This window comes from Hylaeus anthracinus, unplaced genomic scaffold (genome assembly GCF_026225885.1).
Source record: "Hylaeus anthracinus isolate JK02 unplaced genomic scaffold, UHH_iyHylAnth1.0_haploid 11994, whole genome shotgun sequence".
NCBI classification, from domain to species: Eukaryota; Metazoa; Arthropoda; class Insecta; order Hymenoptera; family Colletidae; genus Hylaeus; species Hylaeus anthracinus.
The window spans coordinates 5,070,927-5,092,197 of record NW_026534341.1 but is presented as its reverse complement, the minus strand read 5'-3'; the positions used below and the strand labels follow the sequence as shown (position 1 = coordinate 5,092,197).

Sequence of the window (21,271 nt, the reverse complement as noted above, 5' to 3'; positions counted from 1 at the left end):
TCAGGCGCCGCGATTAATCCCAGGCATTTTTACATTATCTATCAATTATCTTCCTTTCTTCAATTATGAACTTCAATTATTATTATTATCTTGCTCGTGCGTACTGTCGAGTTATATTACACATTGCGAGAATAAAAAATGGTTGTGTCACGATGCATTTGCCTGGTTGATCAGTATTTGCAGGTAACAATGCAGTAAATACCAATGACGAGCGGGAAAAGTAGATTTGAAATTAATTTCTTGATTTCACACAGTTTTCTTCGGGATATTTATTCCCTTTATTCATAAATTCGGTGGTTTTAATTATACTTCTATTATAGGTGGATAAATACGAATATATTCTTATCTATTCACCTAATCAAAATGTAATAATTTGTGTGAAATTTGATGCGTGAAATCGAAAATGTGTGAAATTTGATGTATTACAAATTCATTAACGTTGCAGTTCGGATTACTTCATTTAACAAAGTCTGATAAAATTTAGTATCGAGGAAATTGATATTATACAATGGAAAAGAAAAGACTTATAATAAAATATTAACAGGAGACAATGTCACGCGATTTCGTTCATTTTGGAATTTGCATAAGATTACTTTATTTAACAAAGTGTGATCAAATTTAGTATCGAGGAAATTGATATTATACAATGGAAAAGAAAAGGCTTATAATAAAATATTAACAGGAGACAATGTCACGCGATTTCGTTCATTTTGGAATTTGCATAAGATTACTTTATTTAACAAAGTGTGATCAAATTTAGTATCGAGGAAATTGAAATTATACAATGGAAAAGAAAAGGTTTCTAATAAAATATAAACAGGAGGCAATGTCCTGTTTAAAATTGATATTATTTATCACCATTACATCAATAACATACAACGAATAATATAGCAAATGTGAAATTAAATTAAAAAAGAAAAGGTTAATCAAATCAAATAAAAAGAAATTTCATTGTTCTTCTAGTACGAAATACTCCACATTAAAATTCTCGTTTTCAAGGAGCAACGAATACAAGAATTACTTTCCTTTTCCACGATTGAACATTTTTTCCCCATTGCCTAATGCAAGGCGGCTAACGAAAGTTGAAAATTGTGCCAGTTTTCGTTTATGGAATTCATCGTAACGCTTGATTGATTCGATAGTACAAGGCCGTTGACCGCGTTGCCCATCTTTTCTGGTTTGCTGAAAATAAGAACAAACCGGTGGCCCGCCCATGGCTTTTTCTTGTTCGCGTGCGTCATTTGCTATTGGTACCGATGGCAAAGAGAAGAGAAAAATCTTGGACGTTGTCTCCAACGGCGTCGTATGGGGGTTAGTGATCAGGAGACGGTATAAAGCAGAGTGAACACAGGACTCCTGCACACTAATAACAAGACATAGAGGGAGTGTGTAACATACAAACGATTCAAGTTTATCATCGATGCGAGAAAACACCGCGATGTTACAGTTTTTGTAATTGGGTGTGATGCACGTTGCACGTTCGAGATTAGAGAATCATCGACGCGGATGACTTATGGCTCTCTTTATCAAAGTTTAACGATTCGCTCGTGTATAGACTAAACAAGTGTGAAAAGTGTTGTTTCTGAGCCAGTGTCATTCAGGGATCTGTTTCTTCGACTCGCGGGTGTTTTATTATAGTGAACCCTTCTCCGAAGATTACGTTTTCTTGGTAAGTTGTTTAGCCTGAGCATAGTCCCTATGCTTTTTCACATTTCTTACTAATTAGTAATTAACACTTGGTAACAGTGAACGAAGGTGCATGAAATGCACATCGTGTCGTTGAAGTATTTTTTAATATACAATAATCAGCGCGGCAAGCTCATCGATGAATGCATTTTATAAGAATAACCCTGTCGACGTTCGTGCAGAAACTTTTTACTGTGGATCAGCGTGGAGATATAGATAGAATCTTTCGATAATGTTTAGATGGTGCGACGTGTTTCTATTTATATTAAAATCCACGTTCCTTCGAGCAAATAATGTTCCTCGAGATGGATCAAGATAATAATTTATTTAAATTCGGTAAATAGTATCCAAGTGTACTGATATTTTGTTGAAATATTGAAAAATCATGTATATTAATTTCAATAATGTGCTAATAAGGAGTCGGTATAATTTCTTAAATTAAAATGCATGTTTCTTGTGATCTCGACAAGCCATTATCGAACTTTTCCAGATTCATATTAAAGAACACGTTTGGAACAGAAACAATTTTCTTATATAAAAAAAAACAAAACAGGACCATTTACATACAGTGGGCGTAGAAAGTATTCGTACACTGATCAAGTTCCAAAAAAAAACTGTGTAAAATTGTAATTTATTAACTTAGTTTTCATAAACAATGACATTCTACATATTCTCGGAAATCTCTAGAATAGGTGTGGTTCAGCCGACAATTACTAGTTTATATAATTTGCGAAATTAATTTGAAAATATAAAAAATCGACAGAAATATAGAAGCAATATGTGTTCGTACGGTTCTTGTGAAGAATCATTTTCAGTAGAATTTGTATATGTTTTTCCCATCTACAGATACAGAAAACAATTCAGTCGAATTCTCGAGATAGTTCCAAGTTTAATAATTCCGTGTTGAAGTCTCTTGAAGAATCACGTATTTGAATCTCAAAAATATGTCGATAAAGTGCCGACCATAATTTCTTATTTGTGTAAAAAATATTCTTCTCGGAATCGAAGAAACTCGATAAATAAAAGTGTTCGCGGTTAAAAGCTTGCAATCGTCAGGGAAAGATAGCAGGATATCGATCAAACTTACGAAATGCATAGCGAATTATATTGAAAAACAGTTCCTTCGACCAGTTTTATAATATATGTATACTCTTTGATCAGCTCTGGTTCCACCGAAAGATCACGATAGATACTCGTGTCACGTACGGGATCTGCATATGCAACTCTCTTTATGCTCTGATCCTAATGCAAGGCGCATAATGAAAGATGACAAGATCGTTGCAAGGCTACTTAGTTTATTGTATTTCGAAGACGTTATCGGTCGTGTGCGTGTCTAGCGAGTCCGTTTTGCTTGAAAAAATTAGGATAAGAATAAACGACAGTCGAAAGGCAGCAATTTTATTAGATTTTATTAGATTTAATGCATTTATGATACCAGCTAATATGATAAATATATGGTAAACGTAATCAAAAAGTATGTTTTACTTGTGTAAAACAAAACAACAATACTATTATTGTATATTAATTATAAAATACATATACTATTTCAATATACATATGTATATTTTTTGTATATTTGCCATATTACCGTATAAATCCATAAAATCCATAGTTTAGTAATTATCAACGCCTGAAAAATTGCATACATGCAGTGATATCGATGTCCTTTGTCGCCAAAAAGTTAAACATTTAAAATTGAAAAGTGCAGTTCGTTCAAAAAAAGAGTCAAGTTTAATAACATGTGAGATCTGAGCGATATCGATGACTTCTTTTCTGTGCGTGTTCGAGGAAACATAGAATTTCAATTTAAACAAGTTTGTTCGCGTTAAAATTTAAAGGCAATGCGTAACAGAAGTCCTGTTCGACACTTTGCACCTTGCGGTTGCCGCGAATCTTCGTAACGGTAAAAGAAAGGCCTTTTTTTAGCGAGTGTATCGTTTGATTTACGGTCTGTTAATGTTTTCAGAGGAATGTGTTAGCCCAGATGCATGATATTAATTGAAAAGTTACGGTCGTTAGATATTTACGTACGAACTTGCTCGACGCAAGGTGACCAACCGTCACGATTTCTCAATCGTGCTTTATGACGTGCACGCTTCTCAATCAAAAGTTCGCCTGACCAAGCGTTAAAGTCACTCCAGAAATTAGACTCGAAAACCTTACGGCAGAGTGTACTCCATTTTAATGTTTAGCTTGCAATTAGTTTGACAATTATGCGCGGTAAATGTATAATAGTTGTAAAAACAATAATTCTACGTGCAATGCGTTTTCTTTGTAAATAGGAAGAACAAAACAGGAACTCTTACATGTGTGTTTTTCCAATTCATCGATCAAGATATTAATTTATTTGGATTCTGAAAATAATTTCAAAGTTTAATAAAGTTGTGTTGGAACTATGTAGAATCGTGTATTTTAATTTCAATAATATGCTGATAAGGTGTCCATATAATTTCTAAATGTTTAGATGGAAACGACGTGTTTATATTTAAAGTAAAATGTGTGTCCCTTGTGATCTCGACAAGCGAACATAACCGTACTTGTGAATACCGTAATATGGTACATTTAACATTTACACATTTAACATATTTGATACATTTTAACATTTGGCGATTACTGTGTATGTTTATGTGTATGTTTAATAATATAATAAATTATAATTATATAATATATAGTATAATAATAATATACATCTTACACCGTTTGGAAGATCAAACATACTTTTATTTAAGGTTTCGTATCTGTAAAAATATGTATTTGCATAAACATCCGCGGTCTAGTAATCAGACAATCAGGGAGTATATGAAATTTTCGTTTCTCGAGCTTCCTTATTAATTCCTTACCGATTATTTTGAGATACATTGAAGTGAAAATATTCCAGAGAAAGACAGACAATCATATTGATACGCGATATCAATAGTGCAGGTTTTCCATACATGATTGCGATATGGGCAAAGGAAATATGAATTATTATTGCACGAATTGAATTTCGACTGATTATGAAACTTATCGAATTATTTATAGAAATAAAAATAAATTTTATTAGAATACGATACAAATATTTAAATATGATATAAAAATTAAATGGGACATTCAAAATTTCGAGCTCCATATTCGAATATAATTTATGAAATACGAGTATAATATAAAGAAATTCTAGTTTGAAGCTAAGTTATTCGCATGTAAAAAAGAAATCATGTATCTCAGTTATCTACAGCTGTACAAATATTAAACATACAATTAAAGTTCAAATTTAATTATCAAATATAATTAATAAAAAATAACTTCAATAGAAATACAGCCTGTGTTTGCATAAAGAAGAGAAACGCAATAAATAAATGTTTCATCTCGTCTATGTACTTGAATCTATTAACTAACAATAAGCTTCCTTCGATTAACAATCATTTGTCTCGCCGTGCCAAAGCACAACAATATCACTCACTCATTCAAGTCAAACATTTAATTGGACGATATCATTCTATTCAAATCTTTTACGCAGTACTAAACGAAGGAAACAAGGGAAACATATTACTCAACGCTTATTATCCTAACGTCACACTTATTTCACACTTAATTTCGACAATTCCATCCATCCTTTCTTTAATGTTGCGTCACGGTAATCAATGACTAGCATACGTATTGAAAGAGTGTTTAATTAATTTAATATTCAATAGGTTGTGTCTCTGGGGAAGAAACGATTCATTATTCATGCAAACGATAACAGTTCAGAAGTTCCTCTGCAAGTACCGGCTTGTTACGCTATTTGTTGCGATACTAGTCGCGATTAACATTGCAAATCCTCGATACACATTAGTGTCAGAGATCTACATCATACGCGACGTAAGTGCATCTCCGTGCCGTGAGTCACTCACAAGGAACGTTTACCAAGTGTGCGCTTCTGATTTTCTTGAAATTTTGCATACGTATAAAACATTGAAAAATATTTGACACGTATTTGTTTTATATTGTCCCGTTTTGATATTTGAGGAGTGAAACGAATCCTCAAATTAAAATTATTGTATTTACATGCAAATAGATTAACTTCAAACTTGAATTTCTTTATATTATACTCGTATTTCATGAATTATATTCGAATGTTTCGATATCCCATTTAATTTTTTATGTTATATTTAAATATTTATATTACATTCCAATAACATTTATTTTCATTGCTATAAATAATTCGATAAGTTTCATAATCGGTCGAAATTCAATTCGTTATACCTGTTTATACGAACAAATACAAAATTTCCTATTCCATTGTTAGTACGATGAATATGATAACTAGACTGCGGATCTTTATGCAAAATAAAATCTTCGTGAACGTGCCTACAAAAATTGAATCTAAATAGGAATTTATTTTACTCTGCAAATATTGTAACATGAACTTTACTTTCAATCTTTTTTTTATATTTTTGCATATTGTTTGCATTTTGTAGTTTCTAGCACATTCAAATTTCCTATAAATATCCGCATAAAGATCCGCAGTCTGATGATACCATTGTATCGAATAAAACTAGACGCGAACTTAATTAACATCGTAAGTTAGTGTGTATGAATAATATTCTCTCCGACAGTGTTTCTTATCAGGGGGTAAGTTACCCTAATCATTTGACCCATTTCTGAAATAATATCTGTGAGATTGTAAAAGATATCGAAGAACTTTTTACATAGAAAATTTAATAGTTCTTCAATTCTAATTCTGCAAAACTGTAATAAGAAATTAAACTCTATCTTTAATAATACTTCCCCTACCGCTATCTTTTCCACCACCCACTGCATAAACATTGTGTTCGCAGTTACGTAGACGTTTTCATATTGCACAACTTTCGTCCAGCCAATTCTGTTCTATCTACTGCAAGAAAATGCAAATAAAAAAGAATTCGACTTTTAGAGCAGTCAAACTAGCATAGATCCTTAAATGGAGGAAATCGAAAACGGACGAAAATTACAAAATGATGATCCTCGAGCAGGAAAAAAAAGTCATCGTATTCTGACCGTAGTGCAAACACTATAGCTTGCTGAGAGTCAATAACTTCGACAAACATTGCGGCGAAACATTTGGAATTTTGCAGAATTTGTATTTTACAGTTAATACCTGTTTTGTACGTCCTGGGAAAATTTTTAGTCAACATTTCGTCGAAACCTGACCCAACACCCGATATTTGCACTTCTTTATTTCTTTCAATCTTTCGGTTCTATTCATTCGTGGAAAACAAACACGGTTTTCAACGAAAGAGCGCGTTTCGTGTTTGCACACTGACAAATGGAAGTACTTGGTTCCTAATTACTTCGTAAAATGTCCGGGATTCCCGAGAATATTCGGGATTCTCGTGTTTTACGGGATCCCGAGTTGATTCGAGATTCCCGAGAATACACGAGATCCCGCGAAGATCCGGGATTCCCGAGAATATATGGGATCCCAAAAATGTTCGAGATTCTGGACGATGTACAGGATATGGAATAATATCTGGGATTATCGAAATTGTGTTGTTATTTTATTTGGCATGCTCCTTGATGGGTGAAGGTAACTGCGTTTTAAGTAACGCTAAATTAGTTAATGGACTCTGACTCTGAGTGGAGTTGTATCGATTAAAGATATGTTCGTGTCTGTTTCAGAACCTTACGATTAAAAAGACGAAATAAAAGAAGGAACGACGCGCCAACAAATCAGGTCACAACCATGAAATTCACCATCCCGCTACAGCAATTCAAGAGTGAGTAATCACCTGCGTTTGCGAACGTGTAAAGAACGTTAAAATAATACGTATGTTAATGAAATAGAGTTTAAATAACTATTCGGTTATGATGGCCGACAAAATAACTATACATTTAGTTCAAGGTTTTTGTACAGTGTACTTGAAAATGTTTATAAAATATTTGTTAGGAATAGATATTTACATATGATATTATATACAACTTTTGAACACGACCCCCATTTGATTTGGTTGAACTTTTTGTGTTATTGTACCCTACTATATCATATAGTATATACCTATTATTAAATATATATATATATATATATATATATATATATATATATATATATAAAGTATATACCTTATTATACCTATTATATAAAATATTTGAAAATTAACAAAGTCACAAGACAATTTTTAAAATTTCAATTTTCCAACTACTTGCTGGCTTCTCAGATAGCTTACAAATTTCACAAAACCCATGGAAAACTTTTTTTTTATTATACCTTCCACTAAAAACCTCCATATGATAGTTAAAATATTGAAACATCAGAAGATAACATTAAATAAAGGCGCGAGATTGCAAATCCAAAAGTTCTGTGGATTTGCCGATATACCATATCTTTCTGTAATTTTTTTCGAAATTCTTTACTCAGTCAGAAAAAAGTTACGAATTAAAAAAAGAAAAACGACAACCACGTGTTTTTCTTTCAAATAGCTATAAACACTTCCAAGAATTAACCAAACGAGACATTTTTTTCCAATTATCCCTTTTTGAATGAACGTTCAACAGATGAGCAATAATATCAACCTAATTTTCCGTAGAATAAAATACACAATAGAAATGCATCGAAAATGCATCGAAAATGCATCGAAAATGCATTGGAAATGCGTCGAATAACCTTAAGAGATAAAATCTTTAAATCTTCAGGATGTCATAGACTCAGATAGGTATCGATTATAAGCTTCTTGAGTAATAGTAGCCTTTGACTCGTTGCTTAATGAGTCCTTGTATAAATTATCGAACACAGAATCTGAGAATGGTTCAAAACGAATGGGGCATTAATAACACGTTTCGTCAGGGTTGTTTGCTACATTTTCGTTGGTGAATTCAACGAATTTCTGATGGTCATAACCGCCAAGGAAAATCACCGCGGAAAGGTCAGAATGGTTCTGTATGGGTAGAACGAAGCGTGCCGAACAAAGTTGTCGTAACTGTTTAAAGGTCTGCGACGGTGAACAGTGGGTGGTACACTTACGCATTCTCTAATAACGTGATGTAATCTTGCGAAACCTTTCGGGAAGAAACGATTCACGTGTGCGAAGAAAATTGAGTTGATTTAGAATTAATAACAAGTAAGATTAACGTGATTGTAGTAAAAATCGATCTGATCTGAAGACTGACAGACTTCAGATTTTATACATTTCTAGCACACATCAATGTGAAAAACATATGCAAAATTGTATAAATATACATATATAGTTGTGATATTTTACATAGCAATTTTTACAAATATCTTTCACAAATTAACATCTTGATTTTAATATCTAGTTTTATATAGGTCATGCATAATCTGATATTTATTATATAAATTCCATTATATATTAATAATTGAATATATTCTAACGTATTATCTAATAAGTTGAATATTTTCATAAATTAATACCGTGATATTATTATAATATCTAATTTTATATAAATCATATAGTCTGAGTTAGACTTATTTATTTGGTATAGAATTCGGTAGATCTATTACGTTCAACGCATGTTTTTCATATTTGTATAAAATTTGTAGTCTACCTATAACTCGTGCATTATCGCAATAAATCACATGAAATAATTCACGCGATGTTTCCATAAATATATTAATAAATAGACTACAGATGTTTATGGATTACGACGAATTCAAACGTGAAGAAAGGTATCTATGGGAATGTGCACAAATGGAAAAATATACAAAATATCAACGATAATATACAGCATGTATTCATTTAAGTTACAAATTTGTTTTCTTTGTCTATGAAAATATGAATTTGTATAAGCATCCGCAGTCTGTTAATAACCGCAGAGAGTTTTCACCGTTAAAAGAAATCTCAACTCCATTTCTGTCGCAAGTTGTCAATAAACGTTGAAAGAAAATGACATCTGTCTGAAGCGTCAATTATATCATAAAGCACAATGGCATTAGCATATCGCGCTTTCGCCGTGATACTAAATATCGGTGCACGCGCTATTTTATTTTTGTCACACACATACGCAAACAACAAACGGCGACAGCACGTGCCATGAATGCATCATGTAACAAAGTAAACGTAAATGTTGACACGCTATCGTGATATTGCTCGTTGATCGCTTGTATTAGAATAACGCACTTCGCTTCGATCCAGCACGGTATTCAAACGAACGAGACAAAAAGCCCAAGATGCAAAAGATGCAAAAGTCCAGTTATCGGTGTCTCTGCAACACCGTATTCCACAAGTGATCAGTTATGATTAAAAAAAAGACATTTACCTGTGACAAAAGGTGATCCTTTTATTTCCAATGTACGAGCAGGGAAAGTGTTTGAGATTTTCAATAAAATTTTCGATCCACTGATCACATTTTGACGAAACTACATAATGATACATTTTTTTTCTTCTTTAATGTACAGGGTGTTCCGAAGTGTATATGTCTTCATCGAATCAAGATATTTATATAACAAGCGAAACAATTGTTTTCGTAATGAACGTGCACCCGGACAAAGAAACGATTACTTATATCACATTCCAAATAATTAACTGTAGATCAAAAATAATTACAAGTGGCTGAAAATACATATAAAACCCAAAAAGTGACGAATTACGTATAGATGAAATACATACACAATCAGAGAAACGATAAAAGGTATCGTTGAATTGAGATACTATTAAATTATGTACCAATAACAAATTGGTAATAATTACTTTAAACTGCGGTGTAATAAAACACGCATAAACTTTGCGATTGAAAACTGTTATTGCAGCAGTGCGTACTGAATGCAGCTCTAATTAAAAAAAGAAAATGGTAGAAGCACTTGAACGTCATTAAGTTTGTCCTTACACGTTCGGATCGCCTTGCCATTAAATCGCAATAAGGATTCTGCAATTGAAAATAAAAGGCAATACCGAACAACCGACGAACCGGCGCCACGTGTCGAAGGGGAACAGTTTTTTGCAATTGCGTCTGTGACCGATAAAATTGACGATTTCGAATGTAAACAAGAGTTCTGCGATTACTAACTGTCGAATAACGTGGAATTTAAGTCAAGGTAAACGGCTCTGAATCACATAACGTATCGTAGGGTATGATTGACACCCATCAACAACGTCCGTACCTTGAAATCGTTGAATATCTTTCTTTTCGAGGAATATCTCGAGATCTTCGAACATGTTAAGAAACGTGTTAAATTGAAATTTATATTCGATAACTCAACGAAACAACGACCGTAAACTAGAGGGGAAATTTGTTTAACTGCATTCGATGTACTATAAATTAAATGGAAACTTTAAATGGAGAATTGATAACCTCGACACTGGGTTCATGTCCCAAGTGAAACGTGAGTGTAAAGGCGAAGTTCACGGCTACATAACTTCGAAGAAACGATAAATGGGCACTACATGTTTCTTGTTCCGGTGATGGACGTTTTTTATGGATTGAAATTTACTGGATTTGGCAAAAATTATTCTCGTGCTATTACGACACAGGACGGTTCACCGGATACGTTACGTTAGGTTGCCCCAAAAGTTTTTTCCGTGACTTACCTGCGATAACGAGGGAAGTTTGGCAATTGTAACGCTCTGAAAAATTTGAATTTTTGCTGAAACAAAATTCATGGGGACTTAATTACAGTGCCCTTTTTCATTTTGGCCCAGAAACGGTTTTAAGGGTGGAAACACGTATAGATGAGACATGAAATTGTTGTCAAATATATTTTTCGAGGAAACGAGTATTTTTCGAAAATCACTTTTTTCGATCACTTTCAACTGTGTAAGCTATTTTATTAAAAACGTTACAATTGACCTCAGTTTCTCTCGTTGTCGAAAATTTATTATAATCCAACCTAACAAAGGCAACCAATTCGACGAGTATAAATAGTAGAATTCCATTACTTCACTTGTTGGCAGCGTGCAACGACCGAGGCTCCCATGCAATAATCGAGGTTTTATTTATCGAGGTTCTACCGCAACGTAATCACAATACGAGCATCGTACAAGCTCGCCATTGGCTATAATAAGAGTTAAGGTGATAACTGATTTTTAACGCGACAAGATTAACTGTTTTGTCAAGGTATCGCGGGATTTCCAGCGAAAGAGCAATAAATATGCAAAACTCCAGCGGCTGGAGCACATTGCGAAGCATACTACATTAGTTTCCCTATTTTCGTAGAAATAATTACATCAGTAGCTATCATATATCACACGCGATCGCGTTTTACGCTAGAAGATCCGAGAAACGAGTCCGACATAATTTATTACGGGACGTATGGAATAGCAAATTGTACCTCTATCTATCCGATCTCGAATTTGATGTGTGACGTTCAAAATGAAAATGATACGTGTACTTCTAATCCGTAATCTCTTCGACAACCATGTCGCTTACATGCATAGAATGAAAGAGACACGCTGAGACTCGTTTCGTTGAATTGAATCCGGCGTGAATATTTAACTAAATGAAAATGTTGTTTTTTCAATTGACAAATCGATAATTGGAGAGTAAGACCGATTTGAAATTAGTGTTGCAAACCGTTTGCGCTCTTTGTTTTACCTACTCCACTATCTTTGTTTTACCTAGATCCACGGTCGTATGCAACTACATAGTTTCAGAGTGGTTTGAAACAAAATAGCATTCGAAGATAGACTACCAGTGTATAAAATTAATTTTTCAAGTTATCTATTACTGATTACAATATAATACCGTCTGTTTGTTGCAGAATTCGTAATACTATTCCTTCTGGGGACCACTTGCAGCGTATTGGCATACATCCTCTATGTAATTAATCCTGTGAAAACGATATTAGAATACGTAAGTGTTTGGAAATCGAACGTTATTATTTGTCCAGCGATAATTGTATTGCAATAATTTAATTTTATTAAAGTAGCATACCCGACCGATACATGAACATGTATTTCAGAACGTGCGATTGAGACCAAATTCGTTGATTTTCGAGTTATGGAAAAAACCTCCGATCGACGTATACATAAAGGTGTACATATTCAATGTTACTAACGCGGAGGAATTCCTCAAGGGCGAAGAAAAATTGAAAGTAGAAGAAGTCGGGCCCTATGTATATCAGTAAGTAACGAGACGTCTACGGTAATAGAAAATCGATTATATCAGCCGAGTGTGAATGCAATACTAGTATTATTATTTATATTTACCAAGTAAGATACTATTCTTTACGACACACACTTCACTATTTTAATTTACAGCGAGCCAAGTAATTAATTCACATTAAAATCTGAGTAGAGGGTGTGTTTGTAACTATAACGAGACCAATTGAAAACAGTTAAGCACGAAGTTATGAAAATTTACAGGTACATTTCAAGAAGATTTCGCCAAAAGCCTTATAAAATGACTGATTTCAACACTCCAATTGGTTTCTGAATAATTAATTAAATATACTTAAAAAGAAACATGCAGATGAATTTCTACTGAACCGCAGAAATATTTTATGTTATGATCAATTTTACAATGATCTACGTGATAAATTTTTATATATAATATGAAAAATTTCATCTTTAAACGTTCGTTGTATACAAAATTTCACGGATCGATACTTTACTGTTCGCAGGGAGATTTTGGAAAATGAAAACATCACTTGGCACAAGAACAACACGATGTCTTACATACCGAGGAGGACGATAGTATACATCCCAGAAATGTCCGTAAGGGACCCAAAAGAAGATATCGTACACGTTCCAAATGTACCCATGTTGGTAAGTGAATTCACATTTATTGTCTGTATTCGTCTTTTATTCGTTACTCGACATTTAGTATCTAAATGAGAATATAATCCAATGGTCCACCAATATTCTTGTGTTAATTTAACATATCACGCTTATGCCAATCAATAACCGCAAGCTGTATGTTTGTTTGCATTGACACGAAAATTTGGTGACATTAACAATTTTTTTGCCCAAGTTTAAGAAACTTGTAGCGTTAAACATAACTTAAAGCTTTAGTTAAATGTACATTCCGTTACGTTATGCTAACACGTAACCATACGTTAAATAATAACACAAATATCTAGATTAATAACTAACACGAATAGTTAGTAACTCTAATATAATATTTATATTAATTACCTACAGTATTCTATCATAACAGAAATTTTATGTAACACTCAAACTAAATAATATTATACTATTAATACTTTAATTAAGCTTCCGCTCGATTCTGTAAAATAATCAACACACAACAAATGTGCAAATATAAAAAAAAACTCATTAACGAACATCTACTGAATAAAAGAAGGAACGATCTGCAATAATGTGCTTCATAAAAAGTAGGATTAATTCGCTTTTAATAATCGAGTCTCGATAACGTCTGACACTGATGTGACACACCTATCGTTCAATCATTACAAAATGCTCGATTTGTATATAAAATTCTATTCGCGTCATTCTTACGTTACTTTTTCACGTGTTCGAGCCTGTTGATTACCATTCTTCATTCAGTTCGTGCTTTGACAATCAAACACACCGAGAAATTATGAATGGAAATAAATAAGCGTCATTTATGACTCGTCGACAGTAGACTCATGCTACTTTCGATGAAACATGTATACATAAAAGACTCCAATCGTAACAATCTATTGATCGTTATTCTTATACAATAATTACCGTCAAATTACTGTTCGCGCGTATACTTTTCGTGTCGCTATATTATACATATTGTAGAACCGCTGTATCATCGCGTTACGATATTAAGTAACAGCTAATTCCACAAGATTCATTCCTGAACTAGTAATTACTTACAAGTTATTTTCCAGTCGAAAAAAAAAAAAAAAGAAACGTTGATGATAATGAATATCTGAGGAAAGACACATTTTCCGCGACAGGCGGAAGTGAAATAGAAATCTAGTATCAAAGATCAACGAATGCAGCGTGTTACATATAAATAGAATCCCCCGAGGGGCATTGCTTACCATAATCATTATTATTAAAAAAAATTGTTTTTTTTTTCAGTCACCTGTTGATCGTTATTTGCGTTTTATTTGCATGTTTTGTAGATTTTAATGTTTTCAACTGAATTTTTAATTTGAGCATATGAATAACAGAGTTGTTAGTAGAAGTAGTTAGTAGAAAAACGATGAAACATTAGCTGATAAACACGCGTTTCTTTCAGTTTAGTAAAACATTAGATCATTCCGTAGGTCTTTGTAAATGTAGCTGTGAGAAGTTTAGGGTCGATGTAAACACACGTTAGCGTAACTTTTACAAAAATAATTAAAATATATTGTTCGCTATCTCGTTCAAGTATTGAGTACCGTTGTCGAAATCGGGAGGTATGGTTAGGTGATCAAATTTAATGGTAAAATAAGGATATATTGGGTTGTCCGGAAAGTTCATGGCAATTTTTAAGAAATATTCAAAGGCACATTTGAATTTTACTATATATTTATTGAATTACGCAAGTACCATTTTGTTCCATAACCTTTTCACCTTTTAAGGGATGTATACGTGTTATTTGTTTTCAACCATTCCGACCTAAACCACCTACCAGAAATCGGCATGGACTTTCCGGACGAACCAATATTTACCTAAAAAATAGTAAATTATGTGTCAAAATATGCTATCTTATCTAGCATGTTCATTTTTTTTTTTTTTTTTTTTTTTTGTTAGTATACAGAGTGGAGAACATTTCAATGTTTTCGTTATTTCGGGTACTATGAAAACAGAATCCCTACAATACAGTTACGCTGTTTAAAGGTGTGCATATAACGGTGGGACACCATTTTTTTCTCAAAGACGTTTTTTTTAAAACTTTTCAAGATCATTGAAAAGGTGTCTTTCTAAGTGGAATGCATTACTTTTATTATTGGAATTCTATTGCTGATAAAGAAACGAATTCAATCGCGTGAATATTGTTGCGAGCACCCTTTGGATGGATCCAAGGCCTGAGAAGAAGGCGATCGGATCGATCGCCTGTCGAGCTGTCATATTCGAACTAGACGCCATTGAATGCTGACGTTCCGAAACTAAGAACACATTTAATTACCTTTGCTGATATTTGTATTGTACACACCCTGTTATATATTATAGTTACTCGTTAATCCTTAAAGTTCTCGTTATGCCAAACATAAAACGTAACAATATGTTGTGGGAGTCGAAACGAAACACAAAGCACGGGAGATTCGAACTCGCGATCCTCGGATCCATGGTCGACCGCTTTACATACACAGCCTTTACATACAATCCTGTACCCTGTGTTTCGTGTTCTTGTTTGACCTCCCTTATTCTTGGATATGGAGAACCGCGATCATACAACGTTGCATCTTAGATTGGCCTCAGATGATACCACGAGGACACTTCAAACAGTGTAATTTTCTTCTATAGATTTGTTTTCATCAAACCATAAATAACAGAGATGTTCCGGTGTTCCAATTGATTATAAATGCTCCACCCTATATACTAGTAGTACAATACTACACATTAAACCAGAAAACCGACATCGATGCTTCATATTCAGTTTTCTACTTTTATTAATTCTAATTTGGCCAAGGTTGATATTTTTCAGTTTAAGGTAAACATAAACAAACACAAGAGGAATAACGTATTAAGAAAAATGATTCAATGATAGTTTTGATTCCAGGGTCTCTCCTCGTCGTTGCACGACAGCGGATTTCTGATTAATTACCCATGGGCGAGGTTGGTCAACATGATGGACTGCAAGCCAATTCTGAACATAAGCGTTCACGATTATCTTTGGGGCTACGAAGATCCTCTCATTCGTTTGGCGAGTGGCCTCATGCCGAACTTCATCAACTTTCGCAAATTTGGTTTACTCGACAGGGTAAGTGGTCAATTTATACCGTTAAATACACGTAAATAAAAATAACACAGATACACAAACACTTCGACGTTGTTAACCGCGTTATCACATCGTAAAAAAAAAAAAAAAGGAGGAAAAGAGTTGCAATATTTTGATTTTGCAGCCTGAAATAAGTTATTTGTTTTCAATTCATTGTTTTAGAGTGATTCTCAAAGTCAAGTCAAATTATGCAAAAATGGGTACGGAATATATATATATATAATTTGAAGGCTTAGTCAAAAATGAATTTGGACAAGTGGCTGGCGAAAAGTATAAACGGTTTCTGTAAAACCTTGTAAACTTTGTAACGGGTCAAAACGGTCGCGTTCCATAAACCTAATTTTGATGAATTCTTTCGTATGCTACTTTAGTAATTTTGCGAATGATTACAATAAAGTATCGACAAGTAAGTAATAGCTTGTTCGAGACAGCGAAAACAATTCTTTAATTTATACAGATTATGCAGCGCAGAAACTGATCTATGAATGTTTAAAATATTCATTATCGTCCAGCACGTCATTCTGTTCTTTGGAATTTCCTCAAGAAACGTTTGCTAGATCTATAGTGCTACTATCGCGGATAAAAAATTATGTGAAAAAAGAATAAAAATCGTCAAGTTCCATTTGATTTTACTCGTGAATCCAACTTACCGTTCGTGAACTGAATATAAATGACTGATAATACATTAGGCGTAGCGCACTACTGGTATTGATCTCTACTTCTTATCGGTTTAATTGAATAATTATCCGTATGTTTCTCACAAACAGAAGCATCATATTACAAATGATACTGAAAATTTTTTAGGTGCATTGGGTGCATTACCGCCAGTAACTTGTCCTCGATTAAATTAAACAACGAACTGTGTACTTGAACTGTGTGTTTCGTAAAAGCTTCGATACCGAAGATTCTGGAGATTATTCCTTATTCATACAGAGAGTAATTTTTAAACACTTTTGCTGTGTCTTTCCAAGCAATTAAAAAAAAAAAGATTACAAAGTTCAAATTCTTAGAATGAACTCCAATATTATTTACTGCATAAATTCAAGCAGCAAGGAAAGATTTCCTCTTAGATTACGCAGTGGGGGGGGGAGGAGGAGGGGACGGAGGAGGGGGACTGGTAACGTCTTCCGAGATTTGTTTGTTGTTTGGGATACACAAACTTCGAAAAGGAGGAGGTTATTCAATTCGATATGTATTATTTTTTTTTTTTTTTAAATACTTCTTGAGATTCGGGAATCCTGATCCTGCTGATTGAGACACGAGATCCTCAAGAATTTGAAAAAGAAAATAACGAAACAACTTGTAAACAAATATTTTCCTTTAGTATTTGACGTAAGCACTGAAGTTGACGGAATAATAATATCGAAATTGTTGTTTGTCACACAATTTAGTTAGGAACGCGTAAATAGGTGTATCGGTCTAAGAGCCGGTGACGATTTTACTCGCGTCATTTTGAAATGGCTGATTTTTGGTATAGCGATTAATCGCATGTTAGTGAATAACAAAAAAATATTGCCAGATGCGCACGAAATCGCATTCTTTTGCGCGTCTGACAACCCTTACGCAAAACGTTTGGCAATATTTTTGTTGTTATTCGCTAACATTCAATTAGTCGCTATACTAAAAATTAGTCATTAAGAAATGATATAATTGTATTTGTTTTCTTCGAAATACACCCACGCGTCGTTGTTCGAACGATTGGCTGCCAGCCGACGGTTTTTTTGATCATCAATTACTGTAGTTTCGCAAGAAAAAGGTTATTTTTCATTTCAAACTGACGTATGTAACATAGTCCAATTTTCAAGGCTGCAACAAATTTTTCCTGGTAATCGGAAATCCCGAAATATTTGAAAGTTGTTCTGCGAGAAACGTGAATGGAAATTGATCAAAAAAATCTCGAGAATTCTTCTTAAGTAGGACTACGACGAATCGAGGTTGCATGATTTCATTTTAGCCCGAATACTGTATTTAGAAGGAGGACGCGTATTTGCTTCGCTTGATTTTCATAAAATTAAATACGATTAGATATTATTTGTATCGATAGTCAGCGCGAAATACAAATTTTTAGTTTTTTGCGTTTTCTGAAAACCTACGTTTTTGGTACAAAGGTACACTTTTCTCAGAAACGGTCAGGCCGATATGAACCAAATTTCACACGCTTGTTCTCTGATATATGGGCCTACTTTACACCGTTAATTTTTTTTAAATGTTCAAAGTTGAACAAAAATGTATAGGTTTCGAAATCAAAACATTGAAAAAATCCTCGGTGTAAATTAGGCCCAACTATCGAAAAACAGTGCTCCAAATTCAATTCTGTTTGCGTATAACTGTTCAGAATCGCTCATATTTTAATTAAAAAAAAAAAAAAAAGTGATTCTTTTTTTCATTTTTTGATGTTTCAAGCTCCTTAACGGTTCGACAAAAAGAATTCCAGAAAATCAATTTTTCAGTCATTCGAACTAGAACAACCCTTCGATCGAATGTCATCTGTTACTGACACTCAACGATGCGGAGATGAATGTCAGGAGTAACATTCCACTGAACGTGAACCGTCCAGACATACTGAGAGAAAAATAAAAAACTATTCAGGGAAAATTACCGATAATCAGTCGCGAAAGCAGGCACGATCCTTAGACCATTAACTTGTCGCTGGTGCGCCTAGTTGGAGCGCCTGTTGCGTACGAATTAGACTGTCGACGTTGACTATAACGACCCAATAAATAATAATAAAAAAAAAAAAAAAATATAAAAAAAGAAATTGAACGAAGAAAAATATACCGGTTATCGACACAACTGACTAACCTTGTCCACGCATGAATCGGCCAAATCATTTAAAGTTTCCTGTTGCTAAATTTCGCTGCACGAGGAACGAAGTCACGACGACGAACGGAATAATATCGTATCGTGTAGAAATAATAAACTCCTCGGTGTATGTACAGTGTACACAAGTGGACACACGTGCCGCGACTGTCGACAATTTTTCGCAATTACTTCTACTCGTTGATCCTTTCACTGTGTACAAACGCGTTTCAGGGTTCACGAGGTTAGTGTCAACGACTCTTGCACGCGCAAAAAGCGATTATGACAGACGGCACTAGCCGTTCCCGAGATACTAACCACGCGCTAATGGAATCCTCTGGTTCATGCACTGTCACCTATTAATTCCTTTTACTTTTTATCAAACGCAGACGAGAAGAACTAACGATTACGAAATTGTTGAATAATTATCGATAGAAAAATAATTACTTTGTATAGGTAATTCTTTTATAGATACAGAGTCTGTGCAGAGCGAGGCATTTCAAACAGGCCACCTGAATAATTTTACTTTTAACGCTTACTTTTAACGATAGAAAAAAAGACTGTAGAACAAGAGTTGTTTGTGATATTAATTTCTAATCAAATGTAAGATGTCAGCGAAAGGAGGCAGGCGTGAGACTAGACTCGAACAAATTGTAGGTAGGCCTAACGTGTATTAATATTCGAACGAAATTATTTGAGACGCAATACATAAACACATAAAAAATACATACGAAGAGGAAAACATACGAGTCGAAACTCCGTCGACGCGACGGGTTTCGAGACGAGTTCGACGAGAAGTGTCGCAATCCGTCCCCCCCATCGACTACGTCGAATGCATTTCGCCCTAATCCAAGGAGTTGTCAACATCTTTGATATGTTCGGTCTCTTCTTACAAAAATCTATTTTATTCACATCGTATATTGTAATGAAAATGTTCTAATTTTTAATTTTAACACAGACGCTTGTGAAACGTACAAGATTTTCGTGTGAATTTTTTCAATTTGAATCAAAATGCAATTTAAGAACTCGCTGAAAATTGAATATGTTACAAGAACCGAAATTGTAAATCATTTAAAAGAAAATAACAATTATTACCGACAGTGCGATGCAAGTCATTAAAATCGGAAACTGAACGTAGAGAAGTTGCGCGGTAACAGTCAACGCAACAATGCCGAAATCGTTTCTCGAATATTGCGAATGTATGTAGATATATGTACAGGGTGTAAACAAATTAATGGTCACCACTTTCAGGGATTATTGTACACATCTGGATCTCGGTGGACATTTCCAAAAGAAACCGTCCGCCTAATCCATTATGACCTCGAAATTTAAGGTCGAAGTATTTTTGTTTTTTAATTTAAAAAAAATTCTACGTTTTCGATTCTACTGATTCGATTTGATGCTTTTGTCTTTTCTGGTAATTTCTTTCCACTCACATAACAACTGTGTGTTGGCAGTTGTGACATTGAGAGATTCAGTTTCTTCAATGAAGTGATAGCGGGTAATTTTTCTATTTTCTTTTGTATATTAAAACTTATTATATACATAATTGTTTCATGTATTATTGGATTAGTATCGCGTGAAATATTTCTGCTCCAAATTGAAAAAAAGTGTCTCTTTTAAGGCCAGTTACCTCATTAATCGCGTTAGAAGCAGATTCAAATTAAATGTAGATAAATTTACTGTCGATAGCGTTTAAGTAGCAATCGTCTTTCATTCGTATACGCGAGAATACGGTAGTGATATTAAATGTGACACGTGTACCCGTGTATCGCATTGCACGTGTTTTAGGCGAGAGCTCTGATATTCAACCTCATCACACGCTTCAAAACACTCGTGGAAAAAAAAAAATAATTCACACGATCCATCGACGTGTTCGTATCGGATTCGATAATTTGATTCATTACCCGGAGCTGTTGAATGAAAAGTAGAATCTCCAATTCTCGTAAATATAGTTTCGATAAGAATATTTGTTTACATAAGATAGAGACGTTACTCGGCAATAGACGCTTAAATATCCACGTTCAGATTTATTTCA

The 21,271-nt window shown here is 33.9% G+C and overlaps 1 protein-coding gene across 1 annotated transcript in view; it reads left to right on the top strand.

Annotated features, from left to right (window-relative positions):
* Window positions 1–1,369: 1,369 nt before the first annotated feature.
* LOC128889067 (scavenger receptor class B member 1) overlaps window positions 1,370–21,271 on the top strand; it is a 33,642-nt gene continuing 13,740 nt past the window's right edge. Inside the window, exons 1-6 of the mRNA XM_054146386.1 lie at window positions 1,370–1,669; window positions 7,303–7,400; window positions 12,332–12,423; window positions 12,533–12,693; window positions 13,193–13,337; window positions 16,216–16,416. Coding sequence (XP_054002361.1) covers window positions 7,367–7,400; window positions 12,332–12,423; window positions 12,533–12,693; window positions 13,193–13,337; window positions 16,216–16,416 — 633 coding nt within the window. The 5' untranslated portion in view covers window positions 1,370–1,669; window positions 7,303–7,366. The remainder of the gene's footprint in view (window positions 1,670–7,302; window positions 7,401–12,331; window positions 12,424–12,532; window positions 12,694–13,192; window positions 13,338–16,215; window positions 16,417–21,271) is intronic.